Source organism: Pseudorca crassidens, chromosome 14 (assembly GCF_039906515.1).
Source record: "Pseudorca crassidens isolate mPseCra1 chromosome 14, mPseCra1.hap1, whole genome shotgun sequence".
Taxonomy (NCBI): domain Eukaryota; kingdom Metazoa; phylum Chordata; class Mammalia; order Artiodactyla; family Delphinidae; genus Pseudorca; species Pseudorca crassidens.
In genome coordinates this window covers 35,145,433-35,163,383 of record NC_090309.1, presented here as the reverse complement: position 1 = coordinate 35,163,383, position 17,951 = coordinate 35,145,433, and the positions used below count along the sequence as shown (strand labels likewise).

Below are 17,951 nucleotides of genomic sequence, written 5' to 3'. Positions count from 1 at the left end.
AGTGTTCCCTGGCTTTCATAGGATTGCCATAGGCAGCACCACTCTATTGCTTTCTCATAATATTTTCTTTTTGTTTCTTTCTTTTGAATTTCTACAGGGCTGCAAAGTATGCCAGGGGAGTATGTAGCCCGGGGTGGTCCAATGGGTGTGAGTATGGGACAGCCAAGTTATACCCAACCCCAGATGCCCCCCCATCCTGCTCAGCTGCGTCATGGGCCCCCCATGCATACGTACATTCCTGGACACCCTCACCACCCAACAGTGATGATGCATGGAGGACCGCCCCACCCTGGAATGCCAATGTCAGCATCAAGCCCCACGGTTCTTAATACAGGAGACCCAACAATGAGTGGACAAGTCATGGACATTCATGCTCAGTAGCTTAAGGGAATATGCATTGTCTGCAATGGTGACTGATTTCAAATCATGTTTTTTCTGCAATGACTGTGGAGTTCCGTTCTTGGCATCAACTTTGGACCAAGGAGCATCCCTAATTCTTCATAGGGACTCTTAAAAAAAGCAGGAAATACCAACCGAAGTCAATCTGGGGGACATGCTAAATAACTATATAAGACATTAAGAGAACAAAGAGTGAACTATTGTAAATGCTATTATACTGTTATCCATATTACGTTGTTTCTTATAGATTTTTTAAAAAAAATGTGAAATTTTTCCACACTATGTGTGTTGTTTCCATAGCTCTTCACTTCCTCCAGAAGCCTCCTTACATTAAAAAGCCTTACAGTTATCCTGCAAGGGACGGGAAGGTCTGATTTGCAGGATTTTTAGAGCATTAAAATAACTATCAGGCAGAAGAATCTTTCTTCTCGCCTAGGATTTCAGCCATGCGCGCTCTCTCTCTGTCTTTCTCTCTCTCTCTCTCTTTTCCTCTCTCTCCCTCTCTCTAGCCTGGGGCTTGAATTTGCATGTCTAATTCATTTACTCACCATATTTGAATTGGCCTGAACAGATGTAAATCGGGAAGGATGGGAAAAACTGCAGTCATCAACAATGATTAATCAGCTGTTGCAGGCCGTGTCTTAAGGAGACTGGTAGGAGGAGGCATGGAAACCAAAAGGCCGTGTGTTTAGAAGCCTAATTGTCACATCAAGTATCACTGTCCCCATGCAAAAACCACCACCTTATACATCACTTCCTGTTTTATGCAGCTCAAAAACATAAACTGAAGATTTATTTTTAATATGTTGACTTTATTTCTGAGCAAAGCATCGGTCATGTGTGTATTTTTCCATAGTCCCACCTTGAAGCATTTATGTAGACATTGTAAATAAATTTTGTGCAAAAAGGACTGGAAAAATGAACTGTATTATTGCAATTTTTTTTTGTAAAAGTAGCAGTTTGGTATGAGTTGGCATGCATACAAGATTTACTAAGTGGGATAAGCTAATTATACTTTTTGTTGTGGATAAACAAATGCTTGTTGATAGCCTTTTTCTATCAAGAAACCAAGGAGCTAATTATTAATAACAATCATTGCACACTGAGTCTTAGCGTTTCTGACGGAAACAGTTTGGATTGTATAATAACGCCAAGCCCAGTTGTAGTCGTTTGAGTGCAGTAATGAAATCTGAATCTAAAATAAAAATAAGATTATTTTTGTCATGCTGACTCCACTGCTTGAAAAATTTGTTTACTGCCCCCCAAATTTTTCATGATCAATGCAGTAAATATAAAACTTAATTTTAGCTCCCTAAGATACATATGCATTTGAAAATTTGAACCACAAAGTAAATTATTTAATAATAGGCACTGATTTCTTTAAGCTGACTTAATGAACTAATATCAGCAAATGTAAGGCCTAAGGGCACTAAACTAACTGTAGACTCCGATTACAGCCAACAGAATTACTCATTTAATGTCAGTGAAATTATTCTTGCACCTAATGGCAAACCTAAGGACTGAGTTACATCTTTCACTAAGGATGTTACCTAGGATGAGCAGTATATGTTTATTAGGAAATTAACTACATGAATGGAAGAGACCAGACTTCAAAATCTAATTTTTATAAATATGCTCTATGTTCTCATTGGATAAAACTGGTTATTAACCAATTTTCCAGAACAGCTGTACAGAATTTCTGCATGGCAGCCAGCTAGATGGTACAAAATAACATGTTTAAGCAGTAATAGCTTATAATTTCATTGAAATAAAATTGCGGCTATGAAAAGTGCTCCCCAAAGCTAAGGAAAATATACAAATATTTTAATTAAGGCAAATTCGTTTTAAAAAATCAGGCTTTTAGTAGTGACTGCTTTGTAAACAAAGGATGGGTCGGAGGAGAGTGCCTTAAACTCAAGCCTGACATTCAGGCCCATGTCACCCTATAAACCCGCCCTGAACAATTCTATTTTCTATTTGAGAAGAGAAACCAGCTGTGGGTTGGGTTTACTAGGTGACGTGTGATTGACTGACTCACCTGCTGGAGCGGCAGAGCACTCTCTCACCTTTTGTTTATGGGGCCTTGTTTCTGAACACGTGGATCAGCAGAAAGGCTCAACCTTCTGCAGCCTCTCCGCGCCTCCGCCCTCCCCCTCCCCAAATCTATGGGATTGTTTCAATTTCCTATTTGGACCCAGTGGCAATTCTTCGTCTACATAAATAGTCCCCATTCGTGAAATAATTCTCTTTTGATAGGTGGTTACTAGCAGTTAACAACCATTTATTTACTTTAAAAATTAATAATAAACTTTATAAACTAACCATCGATGTGCCCCTCCTCTCCAGTCCGTGCCCGGGTGAGTTGGTTATTTTCAGCCTTTATTCTTGAGGAAGCTCTTGCCGGGTGGGGGAGGGAAAGAAAGAGGAGGGAGGGAGGGGGGGGGCAGGCACTAGGAGAAGAAGGGTACTAGTGAAGGAGAATTAGGGAATACGGAGGCTGTGGAGAATCAAGATCATTAGTGTTCAGTGAATTAGAAAAAATAAAACAACCTGTGTTCTTTCCCTGCGTTCCCCCCTCTGCGTGCCGGTTTTGTATGAGCGTTGCTGTCGACAGGTCCTTTTTCCCCCTGCCTGGGCACCCCTACCTCCCCCTTAATGCTATTTCAGCTTTTCCTCTTGCAAATTTCAGAGCCAGCTCCGAGGTTATTGAGGACCCTTAACCGAAAGACGGAAATAATAGAGGTGCTGAGAGTGTTTTTGATGTTTCTTAAAAGGCAAAAACAAAACGCCCTCTTCTAAACAAGGGCACGCAATTGTACCTGATTTTTATTTTTATTTGCGGGGGGTGGGGGTGGTGGGCGCCGGTTGAATGAGACTACTTTTTAATATGATTTAAATACTTTTCCGAAAAAAATTTAAAAATTCCCCTATCATATTTAATCAGCTGCAATTATAACACATTCGAAATGAATAATATGCCTTGACAGTATTTTTATTGTTATTGTTCATTGCATGATGTTCGACTGCTTTAGAAGCACAGGAAAGAGAAGTAAACGCGCTACAAATGGGGAATTACCCTCGTTTAGCATTAAAATTCATTTAGATAAAATTGCCACAAACATTTAAATGGGAAGATTAGTTCCCCCTCACGCCTTATTGCACTCGCTCAATGGTTCCGTTAAGAACATTTTACACGTTGGAAATTCCGTCTTCTCAGACGGCTTGCTGTTTCCTAGTTACCCACATTCAAAGCAAAGGCAGCAGCAAAGGCAGCCGCAGCAGCAGCAGGAAAAAAAAAAAAAAGTTTTGGCAACTGGTCTGCAATTCATCCGCTTCTGGCCCCAGCCTCCCCTCCGCCCACAGCAGCCCGCCCCCACCCATCACCTTTCCCCTCCCCACCTCTTCTCCCCTCCCCCCCACTAGGTAACTGGCAGAGTTCTGTCGAGGAAACACGTTGCTGAGTTGTATAGTATTTGTATATAATGTTAATACAAAGAACTATCAAAAAGCCAGTCTGTCCCTCTCCCAGTCTCCCCACTCCTGCTTCTGCTCTGAATTGAGGGTTTACTTTGAAAGCGCTGAGTTTCTCACATCCCCTGCTCTGAGCCCACAAGGCACGTTTTTTGGCTTTCTTTTCTGCCGGGGCATTTCCAGGAAATACACCACTGATTCTTGCCTGTTTTAGAAACGTGTGAAAGAATTACTTTGAAAAAGTCCGTGCAATGTCTAGTTTCTCCCTCTCCTTTCACCGTCTCTCTTTCCTTCTCCCTCTGCCTCTCCCTCCCTCTCTCCCCCTTTCTCTCCCTCCTTCCCTCTTTCTCCCCCCCTCCCTTCGCAGAGCCGCTGGAAAAGAAGAATGTCGGCTTCGACTGCCATCTTTTGGGGATTTGGAAAAACGACTCGGTAGGAATCCGAGGGAGGCGGGGGTCGCGAGGGGTGGGGGGAAACCCCCTTATTATCCTGTGTCGGAACTGGCTCCCTTAATCTGATGCTTAAATATTTGATGTGGAAAAATTACCCATAAAATTAGTTACTAACAATTTCAAATTGAAATCACTTATCGAATTATAAACGCATTAAAGCTGTATGGATGGTATTAGGAGTTCCTCGGGAAGCAACGGGTGTCTCCTTCCAGTGCGCCCGGCCAGAGAGCTTCGCCCCGGGGAGAGGCACCCCCGCGGAGCCCGGGGACGGGGTGGGGAGGGCGGCGCTCGGGGCGCGAGCGTCCCCGCCGGGGGAGGGGACGAGCGGCGGCCAGGCCCGGGCTGAGGCTCCGGCTCGCTCTGCTCTAGGGGGACGGGAGAAGGGAGAGGAAGGAGCGGAGGTGGGAGGCTCCGACCCCGGGAACTAGGCGCCTACTAGGAAACTTTGTTCTGAAAAGCAAAAACACCAGCGCCACCCGCCCCCTCCCTCCCGCGTCTCCCACGCGGCGCGCAGACTTTGCGCGCAGTGTTGGTTGCTGTGCGCAGCGTTCCCCGAGTCTGCGGCCGGGGCGGGAGGGGAGATGCCGGTGGCCTAGGGCTGGGGCTGGGGCTTGGGCTTGGCCCGCCTCCGCGCGCCGAGAGATCCCGTGGGCCGCGGCGGCAGCTTCGAGGATCCGGGCCTGAGCGCGGCGGCCCCTGCGTCCTAATTCTGAGTCCTGGGCGGGTGCAGGGCGGACAGGTCTCTGCGTAGAGCCCAGAGCACCCTGGGGGTGGGGGGTGAGGATCGGTTCCGGCACCTCCAATAGCCTCCTACCTCCTCCCCAACCCAACAGGAAAGTCAAGTCTAAGGGGCTGCAGACTTCGTCTCTGGAGACGAGGCGACCCAGGGTCTGCGCAGAAGGTTTTGGATAGGTACCTCCTGGGGGACTCCGGGCCCCCTTCCCTCTGAACGGCTCGGCTCGGGGTGCTTTGTGGTGGACGAGAGGCTTCTTGATGGACTCTGGGTCCGAGTCCCGCCGCGACTCCGGGAGCGGGACTGCGAGAACTTGGGACTCGGGGCCACTTGGGACCTGGCTAGCGCCCGCCAGGCGCAGCTGGGGAGCCGTGGGCAGCACCCCGACGCCTTAGGCAGGATCTCCTCGGGATCACTTTAAAGCCTCTGCAAACTTTCTCCTGCCTTTCGGATCCCAGCAGGTCCTCGGCCCAAGTGAAGACAGTAAAAACCTGCCGATGCAGAACTCCCGGGTAGGCGCTTGGACGCCGGGTGGAGTGGCGTGGAATGGGGTCGTGGGGCGCCCTGCCTGGCCAGTCATTTCACCTCGTTTCACTCCCCTCTCCTGGGCCACCCCTCACCCACTTAACTGTGGGGCAGCCCGTGGCACTCAATTGGCCAGGTGCGGAGTCTACACGAGGTTGGGAATCCCAGGGCCCAGGACAGAACGGTGAAGGAGAGAGAATGGGAAATCGCCTCTTGAGGGGGTCGCTGAAGGCGGGGAGGTGGGGTGGGGTGGGGGTCTCATTGTGGCCCCATCTGCCTGCCAACGAGTCCGTAACGTTCTCTCCCAAGGCGGAGCTGTAAAGGAAAAACAAAAACAAAAACCCAACATACTGAGCAATCAGTTAGCCAACATTTGAGCTTTTAAGAGTCTTTGCCCTAAAAACGGGTATCCCGGGGGTCTTGGTGGGGAGATGAGGGGCATTTGAGGGTCTCAGTTACGGCGGGCCGCGCCCTGGGGTCGCCCTTCCGCGTCCTGCCTACTACCCGCCCGGCGCGCTCAGCCCACCGCGGGGAAACCCAGGCGCTGAAGCCCTGGAGAAAAGGGATTTAGTTTTAAGCCAGTCTCCCATTGATCGGGTCGGTAATTCCTACCCCTGCCCACTCGCAGACACACTCACCTCTACCCTAAAGCATTAAGTTCATTACGCGAGCAATGATCTTAATCTCCAGGCGGAAAACGAGTCCCGGGACCTCGCTGATTGGGGAAGCAGTGAATAAAGTCACCTGCTCCCGCACCCGCCCGGCCGGCTTCTCAGGGCGGGGGGCTTCGAGTGGCAGGGTAAGCTGCGCAGGGGTCCTGCGTTCCACGCCAGGGCGTTTCCCGCAGGGGTCAGGGGACCCTGTGTCTGCCTTCTTCGGGATGGCGACCTTCTCGAAGGGTGGGATTGCGCTCGCTCGCTTTCTTCCTCCCCTCCCTTCTATTTTCTTCTTGGGGCTACCCCCTCGCATTTCCGCGCTCTCTTCCTCCTCCTTCCCCCCAAAGTGGCGAGTTCCCCTTCCCTTCCAAGTGTCCCCAGGCACACACACCCCCACCCCCACCCCCGCCTCGCAGCCGCAGGTCCAGCACGCAGTCCGGGTAACCCATCACCTTTTGGCGCCCGGCTACTTCACCCACCAGCGGGGTCATGGGTGGATGGGGATCGCTCAGCGAAGCCCTCTTGAAGCCACTTGCCGAGGGCACCCTGGGGCCTTTAGACAACCGGATTCCTCGATCTAGGGGAGATCCCTGCGCCCATTGATAATTCCAATTCAAAGAAAGTCAGCGAAGCGGCAAACACCCCTCGCAGACGCTTGCTCCCCATTCCCACCCACCCCCCAACACCACCCTCCTGCCTTGGCATCGAGCAGCGTCTGACACCGCAGGGAGATGGAGGCGAGCCACGCGCCCCAGTCCTTACTGGCAGACCCACGAGGTGCCAGCTTGTTCTGGAGACTCAGTTTCCACCGGACAATCATGCAAGCGGGGAAAACAACGCGATGGCTGTGTAAACCCCGTTTCCCTCACCACCACCACCCCATCTGATTTTCAAAACATGCATTTTCAGGTAGTCCTAAACTGTGAACAGCGAGCTTTGTGTGTTATCTAGTGGGGGTGGGGATGGAAGAGGAGGAGACTCCCACCGCCCGCTCCAGTCTTTAATGTCTGAAATAACGAAATGCCTGTGTGGCAGCTGCTGCTTGAGCCAAAACTAACTCTTTGGAAGACAGAAAAGAGTGAAAGGCAAAGAAAGACTGTTCATTTTTTTTTCCTTTGGTGCCGTTTGGGATGTCATCTGTTTCCTTGGCGACTGTGTTCAGCCCCAGGAGCCCCTGGGCTCCTGGATTGTTAGGGGGGAAAAAGCATGCTATTTCTGCACCGTCATTTATCACTGTCACCGCATAATGATTCCCCTTGCAGCCCCTTATTGATGTTTGTAATTGCATTATCTCATAAAGGAGGATGATCAATGAAACCGAGCCGTGCATTCTGGGGTCAGAGGAAGCCAAAGTACTGTTTGTCCCCTTTAATACAACAAGTACTCATTATCTTTAGGTCTGCATTCAAAAAATGATCTGATCTGGGGCTGACCCTGTCGGACATCCCAACACTTTTTAAAACGCGGTTTGTGTAACCTTTTGCTTAAATGCTAAATCAAGTACCTGTCTTGCATTTCAACGAAAAAGATGCTAAAACTGAATGGGAAAAGCGTTTCTTTTTCTTTTTCCTTTTTTTTTTTTTTCGGGAGGGGTGCGAGGGTGCGATCGTCTGAAGATGCGCGCAGTTTTACACTGCAACTGCTTAGTGAGATAATGTAGAAAAAGCAACCCTCATCAACAAGGGACCCAAGTTATCTAATGAATGAAAAAATTGGGGTGAGGGGGGAAAGGTATCTGGGAGCATTTAACAAGGTCGGTACTAAAAGATCAGAATGAAACCACATCCGGTTTAATTAATAAGAGCTATAAACTGAAATAATTCCCCATGATTCTGCCCTTGCTTCTCCCTTTTACAGAGTCATATCTCTTCGTTTTAGATAAATGACTTTTGTGCCTGTTCGATTCTCACAACAATAACTAAATCAGTTGCACGCTCTGTATCTGAAACCTTCTACAAACTCCAGCAAATAAAAAGAAGTTCATTTGTCTATTAAGGCAAGTATTTAGTTGAGCAGAAATGTCCCAGTAACACTGAATGGAGTTCATGTAATCCCAAGAAAATCAAGTCATCTTGTTGCACTGAAGTAAATGAAAAAACACAAAGGAGGAAAGGTCCAAGTGTAATTTTAAACTAAATGCATTATTGGACTGTCACAGTGAAAACTGTGCTTGTGTGGCTGGGATGGAGGGAGTAGACATCAACTTAGCTCACATTTAACTGAAAGGTTTTATAAAAGAAACAAGTATCCCAGGGTTGGTTATCATTTTAATTTGTGGAAAGAGGAGAAATGGAGACAACTTAAATTCATCATCTCAGTACATTAGGGTGAGTAACTCCTTCAAAGACAAAATTAAGCAAGGAGCTTATTTTAAACATTGCAAGGCTGTATTACCAAAAATAAGTTTCCAGTCTTCTGAAGATGAATTCTTCCATGTTAATAAGACTACCAAAAAGAGAAAAAAGAAAAGACTAGGACCAGTTGTTTATTTTAAAAGTTCTAGAAATAATTTCTAAATAATGTAAATCAATATTTTAAATAAAAGATCTAAATGAAAAACCTTCACCATATAAGAAAATGAGGACTAGTTAAATAAAATAGTGTGTCCCGATAATTTGACACCTTGACATAAGACCTTAAATCGAATGATAGCAAATGAAGGGCAAAAATACTCCCCTTTGGAAAAAGAACTTTAATAATAAAGCTTTAAAAAAAGTTTTAATTGTGTCGAACCATCATTTAATTTTTCTCTAGGGCAGATTCTTCTAAAAAGTATTATTTCCCAGGAATTCTGTTAAATCACGTTGAAATAGTATGTGTTTTGTATTGTTTAAATATTGTGGCACTTTCGTTCTTTGAAAATGCTCAAACTGAAATGGATATGCAGCCACGCATATATTTACTATAAATGGTGTCTTGTCGTTAACATAAAATATTAAAGGGAAAATAAAACTTTGGGCTTTGTCAGTTGAGATAGAATTTTTTAGCATACTACTCTGATTTTCCAAAACACACAAGTGAAACGCCTTGATTTTAACCAATCAACACAAATCTTTCTCTTATTTGGTTGGGGATGTGGCATCCTGTACGTTTTCTATTTTTAATATTTACTGTTATAGCCCAAGGTTAAAATAATGAAAAATTAGTTTCGTTTCAGATATTATTTATTTATGGAACGAACATGATTAAAACATAAACACACAAACTGCAGCTGCAACAGAAAAAAAAAACTTGATTTACGGTTATTAAATCTTTGATCGTCATGTTAATGTTTCTTTTTCTACCTTTCATTTGCATTTTAATCTATCGAATCTTTACAATTTTGCTGCTTCCTATTTCAATGATTGATTACAGGTCTGAAATAAGAAAAACCAAGCCTAGCTTTTCTTTTTCCTTTCTTCTATTCGCTTTCTTTTTTCTTCCCCCCCCCTTCCCCCTTGTTAGATTTCTGAAACTTTCTCTCAATGTTAATGTAGACGGGACAAATTAATTCTGCTCTTTTAAATGTCAAAGATATAAATAAAAAATGTTTTCTGTCCCAAATGTGAATATTTTCCCAGCCGTTTGTTTTCCAGTCGTAAAAGATCATCCCAGCAAAACGCAATTAACAGTGAAACACACACCCACGGCGGCGTGGATTTTTTAAAAAGGACGTGTTTTTTGTGAGTTAAAGAAAGGTGAGAAGTTCATCGTCCCTTCATCATCAGTAGCCTGGCGCGCGGCTTCTTTTCTCTCTTAACACACACTCAGAGATTTGGTCTCGAGTTCTATCTGTGATCTAAGTCACACAAACAAAAACAAGCCTGGTGGGGGCTTGCGGTGATTAAGTTGATTTCTTGAGACAAGCAGTATAAAGACAAAAGGGGAAGCGACGCAGGACTGTTTGTTTTCTTTCCCCAGCTTACCACTGCCCCTTTGCCCCTTTCTCCCCCCACCCCACCCCACTCCCTCCCCCGATTTCCCCCGCTTCGCGGATAAGATGGTCATTTGCTGACCGCTTTGCCGGTACGCGTCACTTTTCGCGCTGGCGTGAAAGCGAGTGTGGCGGTGGTTTTGGAAGGCGCCGGCCGGGCGTAGGCTGGGCGCATCCTCCCGGCAGGGCTGCGGGGGGCGGGGGCGCGGGGGCCCTGGGACTCTGGAAGGCTCCTGCCGGGAACAGATTGCGCCTCGGGCCCGGCTGGGGTTCGGGCTCGGGGTGAGAGACGCGCACCTCGCCGTAGCAGAGGAGGCGAGCCTCAGGTGCGAGAGCCCAGGCCGGATGGGAGCGCGTGCAGCCTCTCCCGCCAGCCGCAAGTCTGGGCACCTGAGAGAAGCGCCCGCACCCCCAGCCCAACTCCGCGTCCGCGCCTCCGGGCCGAGCCCTCTCGGTGAGGTTTTAATGCCTGCGGGCGCAGAGGAGCCGGCAGAAGAGTGAGGACCGACTTCTCCGGCGGGTCCAGGCTGCTCGCGCTCTTGTCCGCGTCTGACGCGCTGTGCCCGGGCGGAGGGCGAGCCGGGGGAAGTCGGAGGGACGGGACGCCCCCACCCCGAAATCTCTGTGTGGGCAGGCACACCAGCAAGAATCGGGGTGAGGGCCGTGAGAGGGAGAAATGGCCCAGGCAGAGTCTTTCCAGATCAGCCTCTGGGCTCCGTGCGCACCCAAGGGCGTGCCCACGGACGGGGGCGCCGACCATCTTCCCCCGGTTGGGTCCCCCGGGCTCTGCGTAGCTCCCTTTCTCCTAGAGACCCCAAGGGTGGCTGCCGCGAGGGGGTCGATCTTCATTAAAGTGGACGCACCAGGCGGTTAAAGTGGGGGGGGAGATATTTGATCCGGGTCGACCCTTTGTCTTGAAGCAGATTAGGCAGCCTAGAAATAGGAGGAAAAACAGAAAGTCTAGACAGGAAAACTTACTGTGTTCACAAAATATAAAAATGAACTGAGCGGTCTGGTACCTCAAGGGGTGAAGATAGATCCTTGTAGACAAGAGGGAAGACGAGACTGGGAAGATTTAAAGTGAAAGAAACCGCAGATTATTAAGAAAGTAATAGTAACGTGTCCCATACACTACGGTTTTATTGTTGGGTAGTAACTACCCGATTTATTTATTGCCAGGTCTATATAATAGAGATAATGACCACAAACTCAAGATAAATTCTTAGGCGCCCAGCCGGACAATTCTTTTTTTATTTAAGAGAGCGAATCTGAAAGGTGAGACTCATCTCCCCTCCTCAAAGATCCGTCTTGCCTTCTACCATATTAAAAGCATGACATGCAAATAAATAAGTGCTGCGGGGTTTGTGTGGGTAGGCCTGCAGAATTTATTTCAGGTGAGAGAGGAACATACACTGAATATGAATTTCCGCAGGAGCTGCGGAGGGATGTCTTCTCAGCGCCCCCCCTTCCTCCCAGTCTCCCTCCCTTTCTGTGGGAGCAGAGAGCGTCCCCTGATAAAAACATTAATGTGTCATGTCTCAACTCCCTATTCCTTGACATATAGGTTTGGGGAGAGGTGAGGGGCAATGAAAAATGCAAAATGCCTCCCCAAAGTAGGTTGACTTGCTGGGACTGCTTAAAGCGATTCCCGCCGACAAAGGGAAGGGTGAGTTGCAATTACGACTTCCAGTAGGGGGGTGGTATCGGAAATATGTTAATATCATTTCGAAATATGCAAAATGATGCAAAAAGTTTGCTGTCCTCGATCTGGTACGGGCCCTCACCAGCTGGACAGGTCCCAGGGGGAGCCTCCTGGCTCTTGGACCTGTCTGGACCTGTCTGCTTTTCTTGGCCCTCAGTTTCTCTCCCCTGCGCAGGGTAAACAATCCTAGAGTCAGGTGATGGAATTATAGATGACCTTCTCGTTGACCGGCGAGGGCAGAAGGGAGAGGGCGACCTCAGGTATTGGCTCCATCTGACGCAATGGCTGCAAGAATATTCACCCGGCTGGCCTTGAACAAGGCGGCCTCCGAACGCTTCTCACCTCTCACCTGCGCTCGGCGACAACTCAGGCGGATCGGAGCCTGCCAGGTTGAAGTCAGCATTCTCTTCCGATACTTTTTCCCCTTTTACCTCATTTTTTGGGGTGGGGAGTAATTTCAGACATAGAGTGTGTCAGTCTCACAATAACTACTTATATTCAGAACTTCCTTTGATATGTTTGGTCAGGATGAAGACACCTGACAGTGAACCGCGATGAAAAAGAGAGTCGCAGAGGAAAAGGGAGGGGCTGTCGGGTGGGATGAAGGAGAAGGGTGTGTGTGGAGGCAGGGATGGGGTGGGGTGGACATAGAGACCAAGAGGCAGCGGGAAGTAGAAGGGATGGGGTGGGGGCAGGTAAGGAGAGAAAGAGAGCAAGAAGCTTCTTAGAGAGAGAAGAGTCTGTTGCAGTAATTCGGTGGTTTGTTCGAGAGATGATATTATGAGGCTGAGAGCGAGGACGGTCCTCGTCAATCTTTTACAATCTCGGTGTCACTCAAGCACAACTTTATCTTTTCACCAGAATATCTTTCAATGATTTCCATAAGCACATAAATTATAATCTTCAGAGCCTTCAGTATTTCTTTCGGTACTTTATAAGTGTTATTGCAGAAGCCATTTATGAAGTGAATGATTCAACTTTTAATCTTCTGAACATTAAAGTGTATTCGACTGAGTTTCCTTTTCCAAATAATCTGAAATAACAAAAAGAAACTAAGCTCATTACATGAAAAAGTGACAAGCGCTTTGCTCTCAGCCTGGCAAGTTGCCTTACTTACTTCAAAGGATGATAAACTAATTGTTTCCAGAGTTTATAAGTAATTAAGCTATTATTCAGAGAATTTATGAAACAGTTTTATTTATGATAGAATTTTCTAGTTAGAATAGCCGAAGACAAGTCTTCAAAAATACCAAGATTTTAATAGTTGAAAATTTGCCCTTATTGTTAATAATGAAAGCTATTTTTATTTTTAAAAGCATTAGAAAGTGTAAATAAGTATAGTTTTTGTCCAGAGTATGTGCTAGGTGGAGGTCATTATGTATAATTAATGCTGAAAGGAAAATGAACATGTAATGACTTCCAAAGATTAAAACATCTGTAACTACCAAGTTAAGTTTTAAAAGGTTAATGTTAAAAATCATTCAGCTCGATTCATCTAAATGTGTCGGATAGGAAAATATATATCTAGTGTCTTTTTACAATTCCATATACAAAGTTTACAAAGAAAACTTTAAAAATCTTTTCAAATGTATTAAATTCAAACAAACTTTTTTCTATATTTCAATTCACATTTGTCATTTAAAAAATTAGTTTTTCCCTAAATGAAGAAATAGTCATTAAAGGAAAAAGTAAAACTTTAAAAATTTTTTTAAATTATTTTAAAATTTTCAACAAAATGGATGGACCTTAGTTTAATAGACATATTATTTATATGTAACCATTTACTATTTATATATATTTTTTTCCATCAAGGTGGCATCAGCTTGGTTTCTTATTTTTAGAAAAAGTCTTTTTCAGTGTCACATGGAGCATCTGAAAACTAATGGGATCTTCATTTTAGAAGAAAACATCTTTGAAACAGAACAAGAAATAAATGTGAAAATCCAAGTAAATGACTATAAAATCTCATAAAGTAAAATAAATTTTCTGGAAGTCTTTTGCAAAAAAATTAAATTGTGAGCTGGTTCAATACCCACTCGCTTCACTACAAAAAGTCTGAGTTGGCTATAACAATCATTAGAAGGGGTGGAATCTCAGACTAGCAAAAAATATATAAGACAGAGACTCTTGTTTCAAGTAAAATTCCTCTAAAGCAAAAGTCTGGGGTTTACTGGAAATTAAATACGAAATCTTCTGTGTGATTCAGACCTGTCATTGTGTCACAATGTCTGATTCGATATTTGCTGTAATACATTTCCTTTATTTTAATAGACTAGCATTACTTTATTAAAAAACAAAAACAGGGCTTCCCTGGTGGCGCAGTGGTTGAGAGTCCGCCTGCCGACGCAGGGGACGTGGGTTCGTGCCCCGGTCCGGGAAGATCCCACATGCCGCGGAGCGGCTGGGCCCGTGAGCCATGGCCGCTGAGCCTGCGCGTCCGGAGCCTGTGCTCCGCAACGGGAGAGGCCCCAACAGTGAGAGGCCCGCGTACCACACACACAAAACAACAACAACAACAACAAAAAAGCAAAAACAAAAGTACCCTAGTTAGTAGCATTGCAAACCCAATTGTCTAACACTATGACATGATTGACCTTTTGGACACTGAGCACACTTGGATTCACTTTAGGACACTTTGCTGTTTCAACTGACTTCATTACAGAAAGACAATGGTGAGTTTTTTGCAGCTGGTACCTGCAGTATGTCACACACACACGGGCCATACCTTGCCAAGACAGCCACCACTGTGATTCACACCAGAGCAGGAAGTCAACTCTAGGCACATTTTATAATAGGAAATATACTGTTACGATTAAGGGGGAATGAATTCTTTTTGCACATCCCTCCACAGTCTTAAGGAGACGATTATAAACCTGTTTTCTGGTTTCCTTGCAGTAAAAATATTGCCATGTTAAGGGTGCTGCGATGACTTTAATGTTTAAGGATTTTATGGTACATTGAATTCAAGATGTCCATAAAAATACAGTCCAGATAGAGACATACTGTTGTACCACACTTATGCCCAAGTTGAAAAGGATTCTCCAGCAGAGAGTTGTGGTGGGGTGCGATGGGGATGGCGCTAAATCAGCGACCAAATTTCCAGGTACTTTGATTAATAATCCTGACTCTACAGCTAGAACATCATATCTGTTATCTTAAATGGATCTTTTGCCTGGTCTCTAAATGATATTACTGTATTTCTGCTTTGTAAATCACGTTGCATTGCAAAATGTGGTAAGGAATTGCTTTAAATTATATTGAATATAATAATTAAGTTCCTCTCTCAAAAAGCTCCAGATTTTTTCTGGAGGAGTCCTGATTCCTAAGGGAATAGTCCTCTGTCCTCAAAGTTGTGAAGGTCTCTTAGAATCCTGAGATGCTTTCCTTTGATTTTTCCCTGCTTGGCCACCAGACAGTGCCTTATTGTTCCAAAGCAGTTGCTAGGGTAATTAATACCTGTACTGATTAAGTTGCTTCAATGAAATAAAAGGTGACTTTTCCACCAATGACAGGACTGTGATCCAGCGGACTGAAAAACAACATGCCGTACTCCAAAGAGAAGAAGGAAACCCAACTACTAGCGTGCCTTCTCCTTTCATGAAAAAATCCACAGTAAGAAAAAAAATCCACATTTTTACTAGCTTTCACTGAAATTCTTTGTTACTCTATTCCGGGTCTTGCCTTAAATCTTTGTATATTTCTAGCATATTACATGGAATCCTTTTTCAGACCGAAAAAGCTGTGTGTGTGCATGCATGTGCACGTGTGTGTTTTAAAATCTTGAGCACCTAATGTCCCCTAAGCTGTGAGCAGGACATGGCGGGTGCTGAGATTAACAGGACATTGTCTCTGCCCTCAAGAGCTCAGCCAGGGGTGGAGCTGATAAGAAAACCACAATCCCAACACATAGCAGTATACACAGGTGCTGTGGAGACACAAAAGTTAAACCAGCAACCTGGAGGAAGAGAGCCCTTGAGAGCCTTTGTGGTGGGCTCAAGGCAGGAGGAGTAGAGATGAGGAAATGTTTTTTTGTTTTTTTTAGGAAATGTTTTTTTTTGTTTTTTTTATATCCAAGTTCAACCAGGAAAAACAGAAGCCACTCTGAGTATTATATATAAGGGAAAGAATTGACCATAGTGAATTGGTTACACAGAGGACAGGAGGGGCTTCGAAGGCAATCAGAGCTGAGCAATCTCAGAAGGCTGTTGCCCCAGGTAGACCAGATGGACAGAGGAAGCAGGTATCAGACACCAGGGGTCAGTCACCTTGTAGAAGATGTAACAGGGCAACGTGTGTAGTGGAGCTGGAGCTATGGAGAAGATAAGTGAGAGAGAAGTATTCTGCAGTCTTGTCTTTCACTCTCTAATCCATCACCAGGACCCCCTTTCAGCTAAATCCAGCAAGAAACCAGCTGATGCAGAACCTGGGAAACACCAGATCAGCCCTCCTATGGTACAGAGCAGGGCAAAGAAGAGCTTTGATTGCAAACTGTGCCAGGAGCAGCACAACTTCTAGGCAGATGCGACCCTCCAGTGGTCTTTTCTTTTACCAAGTGAAAAGTGTTATTGTTAATTTCTGAATAGATTAGTTTGACAATGTTGAAGGAGGAGAAGGGTATTCCAGGCAAGGGCACTGGGTTGGGAGAGAAAGTGGCTTACTTAGAAAATGACAAGTTTGCCACTGTGGCTGGAGCAGAGAAGCAGGAGGAGATATCGTAGGACATAAGTTGAAAATCATAACAGCTAATGGTGTGAAATGACCAGTGGCTTCTGTAACAGCTCAACTTGTTAGCAAACATTAACCCCCAGAGGCCAGGGTAAAACAGATATAGGGACTATACGTGGCATTCCTACAAAGAAACACGGGCAGCCTTTTTGACTACCTTTGACTACTTTAATTTATACTGTTGTTTGAATCAGCCACAAAGCCAGTGGGGACATCGATCCAGTCATTTTTGTGAACAAATTAGAAATTGTTCACGAAGCCCAAGGAGACATCCTTGTAGCCAGTTTGGTGTTCAGAAGGCTAAATCAAAGATTTTCTATATTCCCACATAGTAGGAATAACTTGATCTGTGACCTCACAGACGTCAAGCTCATGAAAGATAGTCTGAAGGAGGTGGGGCCTGAGGAAACAGCGAGGAGGCTGTTGTGATAACAGTGGAGTCCAGGAGTGAAAGTGATGAATAAGAGAAGGTATTTAGGAGACAGGAGGCTAGTATGGGTGTAGGGGGTGGGGAATAAAGAGAAGATGAAAGAAAGGGCATGGTTTCTGGTTTGGAAATTTGGGCAGATTGTGGTTCCATTTGCTGGCGTAGTAACTTTAGAAGAAGGGGCGTGTTGGAAAGAAGAATGGTAGCTTGGTTTTAGAAATTTTGAGTTTGAGAAACTTGTGGGTTATCAAGATAAGATGTTCATTCGGAAAATGAAGACATAGCCTTTTAGCAGAGAGGAGTGGGCTGGAGATAAAAATTTGGGAGGAGCCATTGGAGTATATGAGATCATTCTGGATCTCTTTCAGGAAGTTTATGGTGAAGGAAAGGCTTGGAGTAGGGCTGTCAATAAAGGGGAACATGGTGGGGGGAGGATATCCGATTTTGAAGCTGGGGAAGACTTGTGCATATTTGTATAATGAGGGGAAAGAGGAGGGAATGTTGAAATTGCAACAGAGAGGGTATGCTAGCCTCTAAGACTAAAGGCAAGTGAAGGCTACAGATGTATGTCCACGCAGGGGTTGGTGGAGGAATAATTGGGGGGCAGTTCACACCTGATAACCTTAATTTTCTTTTTTGAGATATGGGTAGTCATTTGATGATAAGTGAGGGGTTAGGAGGGTAAAAAGGTTTTTTGCACTGAAAGTCCCATATCCTACCAGGGAACCCACTTAGTCCTGGACAAACCAGGAAGATTGGTCACCCTAAGCATAGCAGAAAGGGAAAGACTTGAGAAGGTTAAATGTTAATATCGCAATGGAAAATGGGAGAGGAAGCTGACCAGAAATGCAAAGCTTGCTTGTCAGTGTCAAGGACAAAAGAGGAATTGGAGACCAAGGGGCAGCCTTTTGTGCATGGCTGTGTGATTTTCTTCAGCAATGTTTAAGC

General features: G+C 45.4%; 1 protein-coding gene and 2 long non-coding RNA genes across 8 annotated transcripts in view; 2 read left to right on the top strand and 1 right to left on the bottom strand.

Annotated features, from left to right (window-relative positions):
• Positions 1 to 1,623, top strand: part of MEIS1 (Meis homeobox 1) — a 137,767-nt gene extending 136,144 nt beyond the window's left edge. For 3 of the 6 annotated variants that reach the window (XM_067704875.1, XM_067704877.1, XM_067704876.1), the window contains exon 12: positions 98 to 1,623. In XM_067704875.1, the coding sequence (XP_067560976.1) occupies positions 98 to 381 (284 nt within the window). In that variant the 3' untranslated portion in view covers positions 382 to 1,623. The remainder of the gene's footprint in view (positions 1 to 97) is intronic. The other 3 variants (XM_067704880.1, XM_067704878.1, XM_067704879.1) reach the window with 1 other exon arrangement.
• Positions 1,624 to 3,833: 2,210 nt separating this feature from the next.
• The window catches only part of LOC137206168 (uncharacterized), a 112,626-nt gene continuing 98,508 nt past the window's right edge, over positions 3,834 to 17,951 (top strand). The window contains exons 1-2 of the long non-coding RNA XR_010934496.1: positions 3,834 to 4,302; positions 15,364 to 15,463. This is a non-coding gene — a long non-coding RNA (uncharacterized lncRNA). The remainder of the gene's footprint in view (positions 4,303 to 15,363; positions 15,464 to 17,951) is intronic.
• On the bottom strand, positions 4,269 to 6,606 carry LOC137206170 (uncharacterized). The gene is made up of 2 exons (XR_010934499.1): positions 6,219 to 6,606; positions 4,269 to 5,895 (listed from the first exon to the last, which is right to left on the bottom strand). It is a non-coding gene; the product is annotated as an uncharacterized lncRNA (long non-coding RNA).